Source organism: Colletotrichum fructicola (genome assembly GCF_000319635.2).
Source record: "Colletotrichum fructicola Nara gc5 chromosome Unknown KSG_Nara_v1_contig01, whole genome shotgun sequence".
NCBI classification, from domain to species: domain Eukaryota; kingdom Fungi; phylum Ascomycota; class Sordariomycetes; order Glomerellales; family Glomerellaceae; genus Colletotrichum; species Colletotrichum fructicola.
The window spans coordinates 1,478,945-1,495,510 of record NW_027094051.1 but is presented as its reverse complement, the minus strand read 5'-3'; the positions used below and the strand labels follow the sequence as shown (position 1 = coordinate 1,495,510).

General features: G+C 53.8%; 4 protein-coding genes across 4 annotated transcripts; 2 read left to right on the top strand and 2 right to left on the bottom strand.

Annotated features, from left to right (window-relative positions):
• Positions 1-131: 131 nt before the first annotated feature.
• On the top strand, positions 132-8,083 carry utp20 (U3 small nucleolar RNA-associated protein 20; the record flags this gene model as incomplete). The annotated part of the gene is made up of 2 exons (XM_032032471.1): positions 132-1,510; positions 1,561-8,083. 2 exons carry the CDS (start codon positions 132-134, stop codon positions 8,081-8,083), a joined length of 7,902 nt encoding a protein of 2,633 aa, XP_031888534.1.
• Positions 8,084-8,388: 305 nt separating this feature from the next.
• On the bottom strand, positions 8,389-8,853 carry CGGC5_v000437 (Uncharacterized protein; the record flags this gene model as incomplete). Its single annotated transcript, XM_032032472.1, has 1 exon — positions 8,389-8,853. The coding sequence occupies one exon, from the start codon at positions 8,851-8,853 to the stop codon at positions 8,389-8,391; it is 465 nt and encodes a 154-aa protein (XP_031888533.1).
• Positions 8,854-9,701: 848 nt separating this feature from the next.
• Positions 9,702-12,510, top strand: Cul3 (Cullin-3; the record flags this gene model as incomplete). Its single annotated transcript, XM_032032473.1, has 3 exons — positions 9,702-9,776; positions 10,019-12,285; positions 12,336-12,510. 3 exons carry the CDS (start codon positions 9,702-9,704, stop codon positions 12,508-12,510), a joined length of 2,517 nt encoding a protein of 838 aa, XP_031888540.1.
• Positions 12,511-14,890: 2,380 nt separating this feature from the next.
• Positions 14,891-16,049, bottom strand: CGGC5_v000435 (ATP-dependent (S)-NAD(P)H-hydrate dehydratase; the record flags this gene model as incomplete). Its single annotated transcript, XM_032032474.1, has 3 exons — positions 14,891-15,742; positions 15,823-15,920; positions 15,974-16,049. The coding sequence occupies 3 exons, from the start codon at positions 16,047-16,049 to the stop codon at positions 14,891-14,893; spliced, it is 1,026 nt and encodes a 341-aa protein (XP_031888539.1).
• Between the last annotated feature and the right edge of the window lie 517 nt (positions 16,050-16,566).

Genomic DNA, 16,566 nt, shown 5'->3' with positions numbered 1-16,566 from the left:
GCAAAAAAAAGTTCAAATCTTTCTGGGCAGCTTTGAAGAGTCGGCGGGGAACTTTTTTTCGCGATCAAGCAGTGAAGTTGGGAGGCGAAGACGACGGGTTCCTGCGCATACCGCCTGTCAACGCGCCCAATATGCCTTCCACTTCATCTGGACGTATCACAAAGTCCCGAAAGGGCAAATACTCAACACCACATCAAAAGAACCACCGATGGGAGTCCTTCGCGACCAAGGTCTCCAAACTACACTCGCTCGATCCCCTACGAAAGGTCCGCCGACATGATCTCGACGAAGAAGACCTCGAAGCGACCACCTCATACTTCCGGACTGGCTTGCAGAAATGGGGCGAGCTCAATGTCTCAAAAGCCTTTAGCGATTTCAAGAGGGTGGTCTTGCCGCTGAGTGAGAGTCTCCCCCAGATTCTACACTTCGAGAAGGACATCTTCGAGGCGCTCGAGACGTCGATTGCGAAACAAGACAAGGATGCCTTGGAGCCTGTCTTGGACCTCCTGACAGCTTTTGCGCACGATATTGGTACCCGATTCGAAAAGTACTATGCCAAGTCTCTGGATCTCATTATCGCCATCGCCGCCAGACCGCAGGATGCCGATGTTATTGAGTGGACCTTTGCCGCTCTCGCCTTCTTGTTCAAATATCTTTCGAAGCTACTGGTCCCGGATTTGCGACCGACGTACGATGTCATGATACCACTCTTGGGAAAGGCGCGTCACCCTCCTCATATTGCTCGTTTTGCCGCCGAGGCGTTGAGCTTTCTCATTAAAAAGGCAGCGGCACCAGCGAACCGGGAGACCGCTCTCGTTGCCATCGTTGAACACGCAAGGAACGACCTTCGAAGTACTGTCGGCGACCGCCAGTTCCAACTATACCAGGATGGTCTCATGACTATGTTCGCCGAGGCGATCAAGGGCCCAGGACAGACCATCCACTCGACTGGACCGGCCATCTTCACAACACTCATGAAAGCCATCCCCGAAACCGAGTCAGACCTCACGCCGACGGCGACCTGGACCGATCTTGTTTGCGGTGTCCTGACCAGCATCATCCACCACTCCAATGATAAGGACCTTGCGCTGGTCCTCGAAGCGATCCAAGACCATGTGCAGGCAGCGTTGGCTGAGTCTAAGCCAAGCAAGACATGGCGTTATGTGCCTTTAGTCAGGGTTCTCGGTACGGCTGCGGGAGTCCGGAGAGGATCTCGCGTCAGCAACTGGCCCGTACTCGTCCAAAACATGACGGCGATGCTGGATGCGATGGCACAGAACTCCCCAGAGGCAACGGAGGATAAGTTGAGCCTGATATGGAAGCATGTCGTTGTCAACGCCGCGATCGTCTGGCACCAGGCGCCGATTGACGCTTTGATTCCGTGTATCAAGGACTTCATGACTGCTCTTCAGAGGGAAAAGCTCATGAGATGGTACATTCCGTTCTGCGCCTACTTTTCAGAGTTGGATTCTCAACGATTCCGAAGTCTCTTCCAGACCTATTTCCAGAGGTATGTCATAGAGCATCATCTTTCATGTCTCGCATGCTAACAGTGACCAGGTTCATTGTCAGCCACTGGTCCGACGGTGGAAACGAGGATATGCTGTGCGTTTTCTTACCGCGCATGGTCAAGTCAGGCAGTCTGCCGTCGCCAGGGGGCAAGGAGACCTGCAATCTTCCGCGCAGCTGGCAGGACCAGATTGTGTCAAAGTTCGAGCGCCTCGAAGCGTCACCCTTCCCCGAACGCGGAGCCTATGACAAGGATCCCCAAACATGGCGTGATAGGTGTCTGCCCAAATACTCAGCACTTCTAGACCTCCTTTACTCTACGACAGTTCACCCATCGGCAAGCGCCAAGATCGCGGAACTTCTACTGAGAAAGTTGAGGCTCGCACTGAAACCATCGTCCACGTTGGCGTCGGATGAGGTACACTTCAGCGTCAGCCAGGGTTTTCATGCGTACCTTCGCATGAGCAAGGCGGCTGGTCCGGTGGATTCGGCTCTCAGCCCGCTTCTTCGGGCTGCTGTGCCTCGGTTCAGCCGCTCAGTTGGCTTCCTGGAGGCCTACCTTGAGTACGCTGAAGCAACAAAGAACCAGCCGCCGTCGGTCGACCGCCAAAGCAGCGACAGCAGCGAGGGCTCTGGAGAGGAAGATCCTGTCGTTCAGGCACTAATTGAGAACCTCTCTGCCTCTTCTCATGAGCTTCGTCTCGCTTCTCTTATGATTCTTCAGCAAATCGAGTCGACGCCCGATGAACACTCCTGCCACACCCTCATGCTGGATATTGAGCAGACACCTATGGAGCTTTCCACGATGAGAAATGTTGCTATGCATCTGCGCAAGCTTGGTCAAACTTACTCTCAGTTGAGCGAAAACTCCTGGCTCTTGAAGGCAATCCCTTCCTTCATGTTCGGCATGTTGACAGTCAAACTTTCACCTTTGTGGGACGATACCATTGCCGCCCTCAAGCTGGTTGGAGAATCCAAGACGGGTGCGGAGGCTATTTCAGATATGGCTTTCGACTGGCTGGAAACGCCCTCGCCCAGGTGGTCGGGTCCCGGAAGCCAACCATCGCTCCAGGGCAAGGAACCCGTCACTGACTTCGACTGCACCCACTTAAAGAAGCTCTGGAGGATGGCGGATGAGGTTGAGCCTGTGATCAACAACGCGGTAGATCTCATGCTCCAAGCTTTTGACGAGCAGCAGCAGACCGTCGAGGCCCACGCGACCAACGCCCGAGCCCAGGCAATCAAAGTCTTTACTGCTATGCCTTCGTCTGCTGAGAAACACTCGCGCAAGCTGGTGCCCTTTTTCTTGCCTTGGGCTCTTGATGAGGATGATGCATCTGACGTCCAGGACGATGAAGAGCCTCAGTCCAATGGAGAGGACTGGTCACTTCAGGACCGCAAGGCACTCGTTGGTGTCTTTGCTCTGTTTGTCAACCCGAAGTCTCTGTACCAGAACGAGAAGGTGTACCGTGCCCTTCTCCACCTCATGGAGAATGGTGATATCGAGGTACAGAAGCAGGCACTGAAGGCTATCCTCGCCTGGAAGCAAAAGGGAGTCACACCTTACAAGGAAAACTTGGAGTACCTCCTCGACGAAGCCAGATTCAAGAACGAGGTTACCGTCTTTCTGCAAAGCGACGAAGTTATTCGACCTGAGCACCGGGCCGAGCTCATGCCTGTACTTCTGAGACTCTTATATGGAAGAACCATCTCTAAAAAGGGAGCTGCCAGTGGCCGTCATGGTCTGCTGGCTACTCGTCTGACCGTTCTGAGAAACCTGAGTGTAGAGGATATGGGAAGTTTCTTGGACATCGCGACTGGCAGCCTGAGAAACGCTCGCGTTATTGATGAGTCTGGTTTCCGCTCCAGCTTGTTCGATCGGGAAATTCTCCCTCCTCGCAAGCAAGTCGGTTTCATGAACATGATGCTGCCCCTGATCAACGAGCTCGGCGCTCATGTTGGGCCTTATGTCGAGAGACTTTTGCATCCCATTCTGTACTGCCTGATCTCTGCTTGCAGGCGACTCCGAGACACGGCGATTCAGGAGGATGACGAGGACGAAGAACCCACCGAGGCGTCTCAGGAGTCGCTGTACAAGGACATCCGCCAGACCGGCTTGAAGTGTGTCATTTCTCTGTTCCGCAATGCGCAGGATTTCAACTGGTCGCCGTACTCAGAACCTATTGTCAACGAGGTCATCGTCCCCAGGACAGAGAAGTTGCCTATTGAGACCGCCCAGTCGATTTCTGGTATTATGCAGCTGCTTTGGACGTGGTCCCAGCTTCCTAAGGCTGCGTTATTCTTGTCAATCAACAGCCAGATTCTACCGAAGGTTATCGAGTGCGTTTCGGTGCCGAAGGCCAAGGAAAACGTCAAAGTGTTCGCCCTCAGCATCGTCCGCAACCTCTTCAAGCTGGCACAGGCTCCTGCCGAGGAGTCTGAGTTCAATGAACTTATCCGCGTCGAACTCATTGATGCGAACATGGAGCTGATCTTGAGGACAATTACCACTGCACTTGAGGCGGAGATGGGCAATAAGCTATTGGAGGCTTGCATTGAAACCATTGTCGAACTCTCTCATATGGTTGAAACCTCTCAGAACGTCCAGCAAACTCTGGATATCTCAACTAAGCTTCTCAACCAGCCCGCACGCAAGGTCAGCCCCAAAGCCAAGGGCAGGATTCTTCTCATTCTTGAGCGTTTCATCAACATCCTGGGTGCTTCCGAGGCGGAGGACACGACTGCCAACATCGCTATCTACGAGACTCTGGCTTCCCTGTTCAGCTACTTCAAAGACAGAGAGAACAGGACGTCTCTGGCTCGTGTTCTTACGGCTCTTGCCGCCAAGGATGCCAGTATCCAGGAAGTTGCCGAGCTTTGCAGCGCTCTCAATGCGTTTGCACCGGACCGCATTGATGAGCCGGACTATGACAAGAGACTCAAGGCCTTCACTCAGATTACGAACAAGGAGACGCCGTTTACTCCCAAACAATGGCTCGCGCTCCTGCACAACTTGATCTTCTTCATTCGTAGTGATGAGGAGTACGGCATCCTTGCGTCAAACTCTGCAGACGGTCTTCGGAAGTTCATCAGCGAGGTAGCAGCGTGCCAAGACGAAGCCTCGAAGGCAGCGTTTGACAAACAAATGAGGGAAATCGTACTCAAGTCCATCTACTCCGGAGCTTGCGAGGAGTCGGCTACTGTCAGACGTGAGTATCTCAGAGTATTTGGGTACCTCATATCCCAGATGCCCACGTGGGAACCTGTGGCGGATTTGAAGGGCTTCCTTGGCGGCGATATTGACGAGGACACCACCGAACTGCCTTTCTTCTTCAACATTCTCAGCCCTGCCACTTCCCGTCAATTGGAAGCTATCCGGTTTCTCGAGACTGCCAACGAGGTCCACGAAATCAGCAGCCAGAATCTGGGCAAGTTCTTCATTCCGCTGCTGGAGCACTTCATCTTCGGCCGCGCATATGGCACAGACGACCAAGGTTTGGGCGCCCAGGCGACAATCACGATTGCGAACTTGGCCCTATCCCTTGACTGGAAGACCTACCGTGTGGTCCTTCAGAGATACATCAGCTTCGTGGAGTCTAAGCCTGATCTGCCGAAGCAGGTGAACAAGCTGCTCGGCAAATTCAGCGATGCTCTCGTCGTCTCCGTGGAATCAAAGGCCACTGACGTTGAGCCCATGCAAGTAGATGGCTCTGAGGCTGCCTCCCCCTCCAACTTGAGACTTGCTCGCACCGTTCCCGCACAGGCGAAGCTCAGCACCGATGTTAGCAATCTCTTCCTTCCTACCTTGATCCAGCACTTGCACGAGAAGGATGAATCCGAGGTCAGCTACCGTGTGCCTGTCGGTGTCATCATCGTCAAGCTCATGAAGATCCTCCCATCTGAGGAGATGGGCCAGAAGCTTGCTGGTGTACTCACGGATATCTGCCATATTCTCCGCAGCAAGTCCTGGGAAGCCCGTGAGATGGCCAGAGATACTCTGGTGCAAATCGCTTCCGTTCTGGGCCCGACCTACTTTGGTTTCATTCTGAAGGAACTTCGCGGCGCGCTCAAGCGAGGTTACCAGCTCCACGTTCTCTCCTACACCCTTCACTCCATGTTGCTCAGAGTCATCCCAGAATTTGAGCAGGGTGATCTCGACTACACTCTCTGGTCTATCGTGGCGGTTATCATTGATGACATTTTCGGTGCTGCCGGTCAAGAGAAGGATGCTGAGGGATACGTCAGTGAGATGAAGGAGGTCAAGGCAAGCAAGTCTCAAGATTCCATGGAGCTGATTGCCAAGTCTGCCTCCATCAGCCAACTCGTCGCACTCGTGCACCCACTGCAATCTCTTCTCTTGCAAAAGGTCGACCTCAAGCTGGTCCGCAAGATCGATGCGTTGTTGGCCAGAATCACCGCTGGTCTGCTGCAAAACCCTGCAGCAGAGAGCCGTGACACACTGGTGTTCTGCTACGAGGTCATCCAAGAAGTCTACAAGAGCAAGCAGCCCGAGAAAGCACCGAGGATCGACCCGCGCCTCAAGAAGTATCTCTACCAGAAGGGCGTGAAGAAGGACAACCACGGCACCGCGGGCAAGTACACGTACAAGCTGGTCAAGTTCGCCTTCGACATTCTGCGGGCCGCCTGGAAGAAGCATGACAGTCTGCGCACTGCAGCGAATATCACTGGTTTCGTCCCCATCATTGGTGACGCTATCGTAGGCGGCGAGGACGACGTCAAGGTTGCTGCTTTCAAGCTGCTCAGTGTCTTGGTCAGAGTCCCTTTCAATAATGAGGACGATGAGAAGTTGTTCAAGGTCGCCACCCGAGAGGCTTCGAAGAGCATTTCAATGTCAACGTCTACGACTACAGACCTCTCCCAGGCTGCGCTGAAGTTCCTTTCCGTCATTCTCCGAGAGCGCAAGGACATTCCTGTCAAGGAGGCAGCGATCGACATGCTGCTCGGCAAGCTGAAGGACGACCTTACCGAGACTCTCTACCGCCACGTCACCTTCAACTTCCTGCGCTCTGTTCTTGAGCGCAAGATCGAGACTGCTGTTGTCTATGACACTATGGACTACGTCGGTACCGTCATGATCACCAACGACGATCAGAACACGCGAGACTTGGCGAGAGGAGCCTTCTTCCAGTTCCTTAGGGACTACCCCCAGAGAAAGGCCCGCTGGGTGAAGCAGCTAAACTTCATCGTCGCCAACTTGACCTACGAGCGAGAGGGTGGTCGTTTGTCCGTCATGGAGGTTGTTCATCTCCTGTTGACAAAGTCAGCGGATGATTTCGTGCAAGAAGCCATCGCCACGTGTTTCCTTCCCCTGGTCATGGTGCTCGCCAACGATGACAGCGAGAAGTGCTGCCTCGCTGCTGGCGAGGTGCTCAAGGAGATGTTCCGCAAGGCTGACAAGGAGCGGATGCAGAACTTCATGACGCTTCTGCGTTCGTGGATTGAGCAGGAGGACAACGCAGCTGTTACGAAGTTGGCTCTCCAGGCATTCGGGTTCTTCTTCGAAGCCAGGGAGCCTTCAACCAAGCACAAGAAGGAGCTGGACTTGGTTCTTGGCAAGATAGGGGAGATTGTCGGGACTGGCGATATCCGCGTCGCTGACGAGGATTTGATGAACACCGTCCTCCATGACGTGCAGGTCCTGACTGAGAGATACCCCGAGAGACTCCTCGGTTCGGAATCTCGGGACCTCTGGGCCGACATCCGCGGATGCTTCACGCATCCTGACAACTCCGTCAAGTTGAGCACCGCCAAGGTTCTGAGTGCCTTCCTCGCCGACTACGCCAGCAAGGCTGCCAAGGCGGGAGAGACGCTCAAGGGGTCTCACGGACTGGACCTGGATTGCGAGGATGTCGAGGAGCTGGTGAGGTTGACAATGTACGCCTTGAGAACGCCCGAGATCGAAGACACCCTTGCCACGGAACTCACTCAGATCCTGGTATTCTTGGGTCCCCGTCTGCCCGTCAAGGTGCAAAACGTACCGGAAGCCGAGACCCTTGGAGACAGAGACGAGCAGGAGGCCGAGGAGGACAGAATCGAGGAGCACCGCAAGGATCTCCAGTACCTCTTCTGGAAGCTCTCCTCCCTCCTGCGCAAGGATGTCCGGCCCAAGTCAAGCGCCATCACCCCCAAGGTCGTCGCCATGGAGGTCTTGGAGACGATTTGCCGTCGCGTGCCTCAGGAGCACCTCGAGCCCTCGTTCAAGACCATCCTGTACCCCCTGCAGAACCTGACGGACCCCAACATCCCCGTGCCCTTCTCGAACGACGAGCAGTTCAAGGCCAAGCTGGATGGCCTGAAGAACAGGGCACAAATCCTCATGGACTCTCTGCAAAAGAAGTTCGGCACAGCCGAGTACACCAAGACGTTGCTGGAGATCAGGGAGGAGGTGCGCGAGAGGAGACAGCAGAGGTCGAGCAAGCGCAAGATCGAGGCGATTGCGCAGCCGGAGAAGTACGGCAGGGACAAGAGAAAGAAGACGGAGAAGAAGAAGGAAAAGAAGAAGGTCCGCAGCGCCGAGCACAGGGCGGCCAGGACGGCGTACAAGGGGTGGTAATTACTAAGTCTGCACGAAGACTGCATCGTATGGCGTTCTCGGTGGGAAAAAAGGCTGCGAAGATATGCATGGTGTTTTATAGTACATGGGCTACATCGCCCGCTCATATTTGAGATTCTTATCTATTTTGTTGTTACATTTCGTCTTCGTCTCGTCGCCCAGAAGTGTGTGGTGATGGGTATCCAGAACGCCGTCTCCATGCAGTCTTGTCGTACCCCGACGGCTCCAAGCCGTCTTTTGTGTGGTCCAAAGCATCGCCCCCAAATATCAATATTGTACAATGTGATAGTTTTCCATTACATCCCTCATGATGACTCTTCTTTCTTGGCCTCGCCAGCCTTGGCCCCAGCCTCGGCCTCCGCAGAGCCCTCGTCGGGGTAGAACTCAATGTCACCGTCCTCGCCTAGCGTGCCCCTCTTCACCAGCCTGCCCTTCTCACGCATGAGATCCTCGACAGTGACCTTCTTGTCGCCAAAGATGCCGAGGTGGTCGCTGATGACATGGCGGTTGCGGCAGCCCGGGCAGGTGATGAGGACGGAGCCGTGGTGGTAGCCCTGCTTGGAGACCTTGTGGCGGGAGCGGGTGTCGCAAGGCACGCAGGTGAAGTCGAGCTGGTAGTGCGGGTTCGACTCGAGGCGGATTTGCTGCTCAGTCTTGGTCTCGAGGTCGCGCGCGGCTTTGGGCTTCGGGATGGAGTGGGCGAGGCGCGTAGCGACGGCGGGTTGGAGGGGTAGGTTTTGAGAGAAGGCGCCTTGGGGGATTAGGCGCATTATCGGGGAGGTGGTTGGGCGGGCTGTTTGGCGCAACAGAGGCGCTAATCTTGTGAATGCTGAGCGCGAGGCCATTTTTGTGTATTGTGAGTGTGGTGAGTGGGTAGGATCGTGGCTATGCTGCTGGTGTTGGTGGTGCTTGAAGCTTGCAAAAGTCAAGCGGAAGCGAATTGGAGCTTTGGTCGCAAAAAAAGTCCTGGGAATGCCGTCACTGCTCTTCCAGATTCCAGAACCCAAAGCCCACTGTAAAAAGATTGAAACGGATAGGTAAGCGCCACCTGTGGCACTCAGATGTGGCACAGCAGGGGCAAACCAACGAATCAGGGTCCTACAGTCCTAACTGACTGGCCTGTGCGTCTAGGAACTGGGATAAGGATGGGAATTGATTGGGTCCAATAACCCGGTCGAGCCTTCCGCCTCGTGCGCACGGACCATCCCGGCTTCGGGGGTGGTTTTGTGTGCCGTGTAGTGCAGCCTTGCTTTCTTTCCCGCGCTCATTGTGAACTGAACCTAGACAACTGCCTGTACCGTCTGCGATGCCTTGTTCAATACCGCCTCCTTCGATCCTTCCTGTCGCGAACTCCCTCCTGCCCTGCGCGACTGAGGCTACAAAGACCAGCTAGCTAGGACTTCTGCTTCCCTTCGCTTCCTCCGACAACCTTCTTTCAGCGCAGCACCACTACAACTTACCACTTCTTCCCCTCCACCACACTTTCTGAGAAAGCTACCCCGCCGCCACTTACTCAGACGCCCACGATAGCTACTTCGACCTGAAACGGTCAACCACAACACCACTCCCGGCAGAATTTTCGCTACACACGATATCTCGATATCCATAAGGAGACACGATGATTTCCGGCAGAGGTGGAGGAGGTACATCCATGCGGGCTGGTCGCATTCGGCCCCCGCGCCGCCCGGGCAGGGTAAGTCACCCCAATATGTCACTGCGGGAAGGAAGGCGCGATGAAAGGCTTGATTTTGGTGCAAGACCTCTCTTCTCGAGCTCTGAAGATCCATTTCATTCGCGTCTTTCGTTGAATCGATGTTGCCTCAGCATGCCTATTGTTTGCCTGTTTGGGCATTGGCTGGGTGCAAACACCAGACGATCGATACGGGGCACCCGGCGGCCGCGAATCCCGATGAACCGGGCTGACAAGATGAACAGCTCACCTCAGGTATCGACACGAGCGACTTCGAGCAGTGCTGGGAAACCCTCAAGCAAGCCCTTACCGACATTCACAACCAGAACTGCAGTACCCTCTCCTTCGAGCAGCTTTACCGAGCTTCCTACAAGATTGTTCTTAAGAAGAAGGGCGAGATGCTGTACGACCGCGTCAAGCAGCATGAGGAGCAATACTTCTCCGAACATGTCATTCCCGAGATTGACAGGCTCGTCACCGCAAACCTTGTCAGCGCTGCTATGGGCGGCTCGGCTACCTCGGTAAACGAGCGACGCAAGATGGGCGAGCACTTCCTGAAGGGCGTGAGGGCCTCGTGGGACCACCACAACACCTCAATGAACATGACTGCCGATATTCTTATGTATCTCGATCGTGGATATACTCAAGACGCCCGCCGAGCGTCCATCTACACTGCGACTATTGGCTTGTTCAGAGATCATATCCTGCGAGCCTGCCTCAATTCGAGCGGCGAGTACACAGTCTTCGACATCCTCAACTCAGTCATTTTAGACCATATCAACATGGAGCGGGACGGAGACAATATTGACCGCCATCTGTTGCGCAACATCGTCCGAATGCTGGATTGTCTTTACGAGTCGGATGAGGAGAACGAGTCGGAAAAGCTTTATCTCACAACATTCGAACCAGCGTACCTCCAGTCTGAGAGAGAATACTACAAGCAGGAGTGCGAGCGCTTGCTCCGCGATGCCGATGCCGGTGCCTGGCTTCGGCACACGCAACGCCGCCTTGCAGAGGAGAACGACCGATGCGACACCACCATTCATTATGAGACGAGGGAGAAGTCGATTAAGGTTGTTGAGGAGGAGTTGATCTCGGCGCATCTGGACGATTTCCTGAATCTTGAGGGCAGTGGACTCAAGTCCATGGTCAACTACGACCGTGAAGAGGAGCTATCCATTCTATTCAAGCTCGTCTCAAGGGTCGACCCGAAGAAGACGTCGCTAAAGTCGATTCTCTCCGCCCGCGTCGTTGAGCTCGGTCTCGAGATTGAGCAAATTCTCAAGGACACCAACTTTGCCACTGCGGCTACGGCTGACGGCGAGGAGGGCGAGGGCGCCGAGAAGGCCAAGACTCTGAGCTCATCAGCCCAGCAGACCGCTGCTGCTATCAAGTGGGTTGATGATGTATTGAAGTTGAAGGATAAGTTCGACAATCTGTGGAAGAAATGTTTCCAGGAGGATTTGATCATCCAAACCGCTCTGACGAAGAGCTTCTCCGATTTCATCAACATGTTCACCAAGAGCTCAGAATACGTCTCTTTGTTTATCGACGACAATCTGCGCCGCGGCATCCGAGGCAAGACCGAGACCGAAACTGAGGAGGTGCTGGAGAAGGCCATCACTGTCATCCGCTACCTTTCCGACAAGGATCTCTTTGAGAGGTACTACCAGAAGCACCTCGCCAAGCGTCTCCTGCACAACAAGTCTGAGAGTCATGACGTCGAGAAGTCGATGATCTCGCGAATGAAACAGGAACTTGGCAACCAGTTTACTGCCAAGTTCGAGGGCATGTTCCGAGACATGGAGTCGTCCGCCGAACTGTCTTCCGGCTACAGAGATCATATCAGGGGTCTTGGCGATGTCGAACGTAAGCAGATCGACCTTGCAGTCAACATCCTGACGACCAACTCATGGCCTCCCGACATCATGGGACGCAACTCGCAATTCGCCGATGGTGCCGGCTGCAACTGGCCGGATGAGATAAAACGCCTGCAAGACAGCTTGCTCAAGTTTTATCTTACTAACCGCAGTGGCCGCAAGTTGACATGGTTGGGCTCTACCGGTAGCGCAGATATCAAGATGGTTTTCCCAGCTATCCCTGGTGGTAAAGGACCGCTGTCGCGCGAGCGACGATATGAGCTAAATGTCCCGACATATGGCATGGTCATCCTCATGCTTTTCAATGAACTGGAGGAGGATCAGGAGCTGTCTCTGGAGGAGATTCAAGCCAAGACCAACATTCCCACACCCGATCTCACTAGGGTTCTTGCTTCCATCTCCATCGTCCCGAAGGCCAGGGTTCTCCTCAAGGAGCCCGCCACCAAGTCAGTCAAGGCCGGTGACAAGTTCAGGTTCAACAGCGCCTTCGTCAGCAAGCAAGTGCGCATCAAGGCTCCCATCATCAACGCTACGTCAAAGGTTGAGGGCGATGAGGAGAGGAAGCAGACGGAGGAGAAGAACAACCAGACCCGTGCTCACGTCATTGACGCTGCGCTCGTCAGAATCATGAAGTATGCTATCCCGACAGCCTTGCGCTGTGGCATTGGCTAACATTTCACAGGCAACGCAAGGAGCTCACCCATACGCACCTCCTTAGCGAGGTCATCGAGCAACTCAAGAGTCGCTTCACGCCTGAGGTCACCCTCATCAAAAAGCGCATCGAGGATCTGATTGTACGCGAGTACCTCGAACGAGTGGAGGACGTCTCGACCCCGACTTACCGCTACCTCGCTTAAGCTTTTCAAAGGTTACTCTAGTGAGCACGACGACGGAAATGATTATGATTTGAATAGAGGCATTTCGGGCTGCATTAGGGACGGTTAAGGGTTTTTTTCGGCATTGGCGTTTGGGGGGTGAGTCGGTTGGTCAATAGCTACGCGCGCACATCTTGAGAAAAGTGGCCGGCGAGGGCTTAGGCAGTGAGCCTACCTCGTCGAGTTTCGAGGCTTTTTGACTTCTCCATACGCCACAGGCAGTAGTGGTTGGGGTCTGAACTAGCTAACGGAGGGTGAGATTCAAGCGGTTGTATATATTACTTTCGCATGTACGAATTTCAAGGGACTTCTTGCATGATTCTATTCTTTCTCTGTTCTCGTCTCTGCCCGTCATCCCCCGGTCATCAATCGTACCTCTGTATTCTTGTGCAAGTCAAACATCCGTACCGACACGAGAGAGAGGCCGTTGGTTTCGATAGCTTCAGAAAGGCAATCGGTGGCTGTGATGAGCACATGCTTCGTCGTTATCGAGGGCCACCAGGTATAAAATCACATCCTTCATTCTAAGAGCAGCTCCAAAGGTCAATGTAAGGGAATCCAGGTTGACTTCGGTACGTGAGCCGTTGCCTCCGCTTCTGTTTTTCTTTTTCAATGTCCTCTTATAGAGGTACCGTTACCCCCAAGCTTTGATCCATTTGCGGTTGCTTGAGGGTACTTAGTAACGGAATACTTGGGGAGAGACAGGCCTGGCGGACGGTGGAGTGGCCCTTGAGGGTTGCATGGGGGTTTTCATCCGCTTCGCAGGGCTCCGAGCCCAAGCTAGGAAAGGGCCACAAGGTCGACAAGGGAGAGGTTTGGAGAATGGTGCATTGCCCATGGATACGACAAGCTGACGATTGCCGTGCGTAACCTACAGCTGCTGCATGAGCTTCTTAAAAGTCGACTCCGTGCTTCGATGCTGAGCAGCGTCTCTGTCCCTAGCTGTGGAGATAACGGTTAGGACAGTTTCTGTTTGTTCAGAGCGCCTGTACGTTTGTCACCATTTGACTCGTTGCTGTTGCTTGTTACACCAACCCGCCCCTATACATAGGCGCTCTCGAAAGTTCAGCCTGTCTTCGAGTACATTGCAGAATCTAGGCTGAGGGGGACTTCAGTGTGCTCTACAAACGGTGTTGGAGTAGTGATGAGAAGGAGCGTATATAAACGATTGATGTTGAGAGGAGTGGCGATTTGTTGCAACACAATTGATTAGTTGCGCTTCGTCTATGGAAATGAGGGAGCACCGTTCGTCCTAAGACTTTTATTGTCGTGCTGATTCGGAAGAGAAGGGTTGAGAGTTATCTAGGCTCAGAAGAAGTCATGTTTGGGCGAATACTCAGAGAAGGATAGAGATATCAGAAGACGCTGACGATATGATGAGAGAAATCTCTTGAGAGACTGCACAAATTTGACAGGCCGTCTGGGGTGCTGCTCATCTTGGAAAGCCAATACAATGTCGGAGCACAAGCGACATTGTTGCTGTCTGCAATAAAATGATACCAAGATGGTCTCTTTGTAAGGTGCGTGGTGCACAGAGTGTGAAGAATATAAAAGGAATGCTGCGCCAAAGGCTGGGTGTTAATATGCGCGACACGCAATCGCCATGTTCGTTTCGAACCTGTTTGTTTTGAAGGGAAGCAGATCAGGTTAACTACGTAAAAGCTGCGCCCAGCAAAGGCGGCTAAGAGCTACATAGTGCTTCTAATCATCACATATTGGGCAAGGTTTATATGTATGAATACTTGAGAGGCTCTGTTTATGAGGTATTCACTGATGAATATGTGAAGAAGGCAGGAGGAAGAAGGCGAGAGCCCTGGCTGTAGAGGGAACAATGACATAATTACAGGAACACCCTACGCAGCCATATGCCTTATTTTGATGCGAAGCTTCATGTATACTAATTGGAATACTAAAGGGAAAGTGAAGAACGATTGGGATAGGTGGAAATTTTGAGCTTCAACTTCATGGTTGTAGGAATTTGGTTTCGAGGAAAACGTCTTACAATGACGAGTGCATTAGGCACAAAACAACGAAATGCATGGCATTGGCACACGATTTGCTTGCTCCATAGTAGTATCACTCTTGCCAGGCTTAAATAGACTGCAGCGGGGTTGATCACAACCACAATAACTAGTTTACTTCACACTGTGACATCTCCGGCAACCGCCGTGAGAGGTGGGCAGATACCGAGATACCTCGAGGCTGGGAAGATCTCTGCCTGGAATGGTGTTGCCACAGATATCTTAGCATAACAGATCTTCTATTATCATCGCCCTTCGCATTGGAAACAGCGGTCAGCTAAGCATATAGTGATAATTGATGTCGCTGTTTATCATAGCCTCAACCTTCTCGTTCCTTTACGTCACAGCTTGGTGCTCCCAGCAGGTCCATCGACCTCTCCAAACAACTCCATAAACGCTCCATGAACCTCATCAGTGAGATCGCTCGCCTGCAAACTCCTCCCCTTCTTGACGAACGCCCGCCTCGAGCACTCCCTCGTAATCGCACATCCTCCAAACGCAGCCAGCCTCACCAACTCTGCCTCTGCAAGCTTACTGTCTCCCGTATCCCACAACCCATCAAGATAAGCTTTCCTCCACCCCAAGAACGTCGCAATCGACCCCGTCAGCGTATCCCCCTGTCCACCACTCCTCTTCAGCCCGCCCTCGAGGTCAACAATAAAGGTATCCTCCCCGTTCGTGATAAAATCCTTCGCCCCCTTCTGCACAACCGTAACGCCCTCAAGCGCTCTCGCCAGCGCCTCAACCTTGGCCGTCTCCTTCTCATCCTTGCCCCCCTCCGCGCCCTCCTTCGCCTTCCCCTCATCGATTCCAAGCGCCTTGCACAGCCGCGAGAACTCAACCACATTCGGCGTGAGCACAGCCAGCGCGTACCCCTTCACGAGCCCGGGGTCCTTCTGCACGAGCTGTAGCGCATCCGCGTCGAGCACCAGCGGGATCGAGCGCTCCCTCGCGGCGCGGATGACGCGCGCGACGGTGTCCTGCATCAGCGGGTCGCGCCCGAGGCCGGGCCCGATGACGAGGACGTGCAGGCGCGCGAGCATCTCGACGATGGGCGCCGAGATCTTGTCCGCGTCCGGGGGGGCGGAGGCGGTGTCCTCGGAGGGGGACTGGCGCATAAGGGGGTGGACCATGAGGTTTGGCGAATAGGTCTTGATGGTGGCTGCGGCGCCGGGGGTGCAGATTACGTGTGACTGTGCATGTCAGTTGGGAACTCAACGGCGGGCGCCTGGATGGCGAGGATCGTGGAAATGGGAGATTTTGGGGGGCCTACCATATCGCAGCCCAATCTGGCGCTCGCCATGGCTGAGAAATACGGTGCTCCCGTGTAGTCCACGCTACCGCCGATGACGGCGACGCGACCCAGCTGTCCTACGAACCGACCGTCAGTCTCTCTTTCTGTCAAAGTCAAGAGGACGCCGTACCTTTGTGAAACTTCTCTAGCATGGGCGGAACCATCCGCTGAACGCGGCCGAGGATCTCCTTCGTTGCAGACGACATGGCGGGGGCGGGGTCAGATGGCATCGCAAGCTTGAATATGTGCAGAGTGAGCTGATGTGTAGGCTAAATACCGCAGTGGAACAAACGGGAATCGCTGATGAAAAGTGAGGCCGACCGTGAATCAAGTTGCTGAGAGAAAGAGGCGAGTGATCTCCGAAGTTTGACGTTTGAATTGGGTTTGAAATTCGTACGAGGGGCAGATGTTTGGCGAGTTGAGATCAGGAGCTCTGACAGGCGAATGATGTCACTTGCCGACATCCCCGAGGCGTCACAAATCCACACCATCGACGTCTCATCGAAGAATCATCTCACACAACGTCCATCCTTTAGCTTTGGCATAAGCCAGAGAACAATTCAAAGCTGTAAATTTCTTCTTCACGGAGCAGTTTTATTGACAAAATATATCGTTATTCATAGGAGGATTGTACGGTGGCCCATTGGAGTGCGCTACATATCACTGTGAAATTTCAGAGATCTAGGACGTAAAGTCAGAACCAAAGCCGATAGACTGCACGAT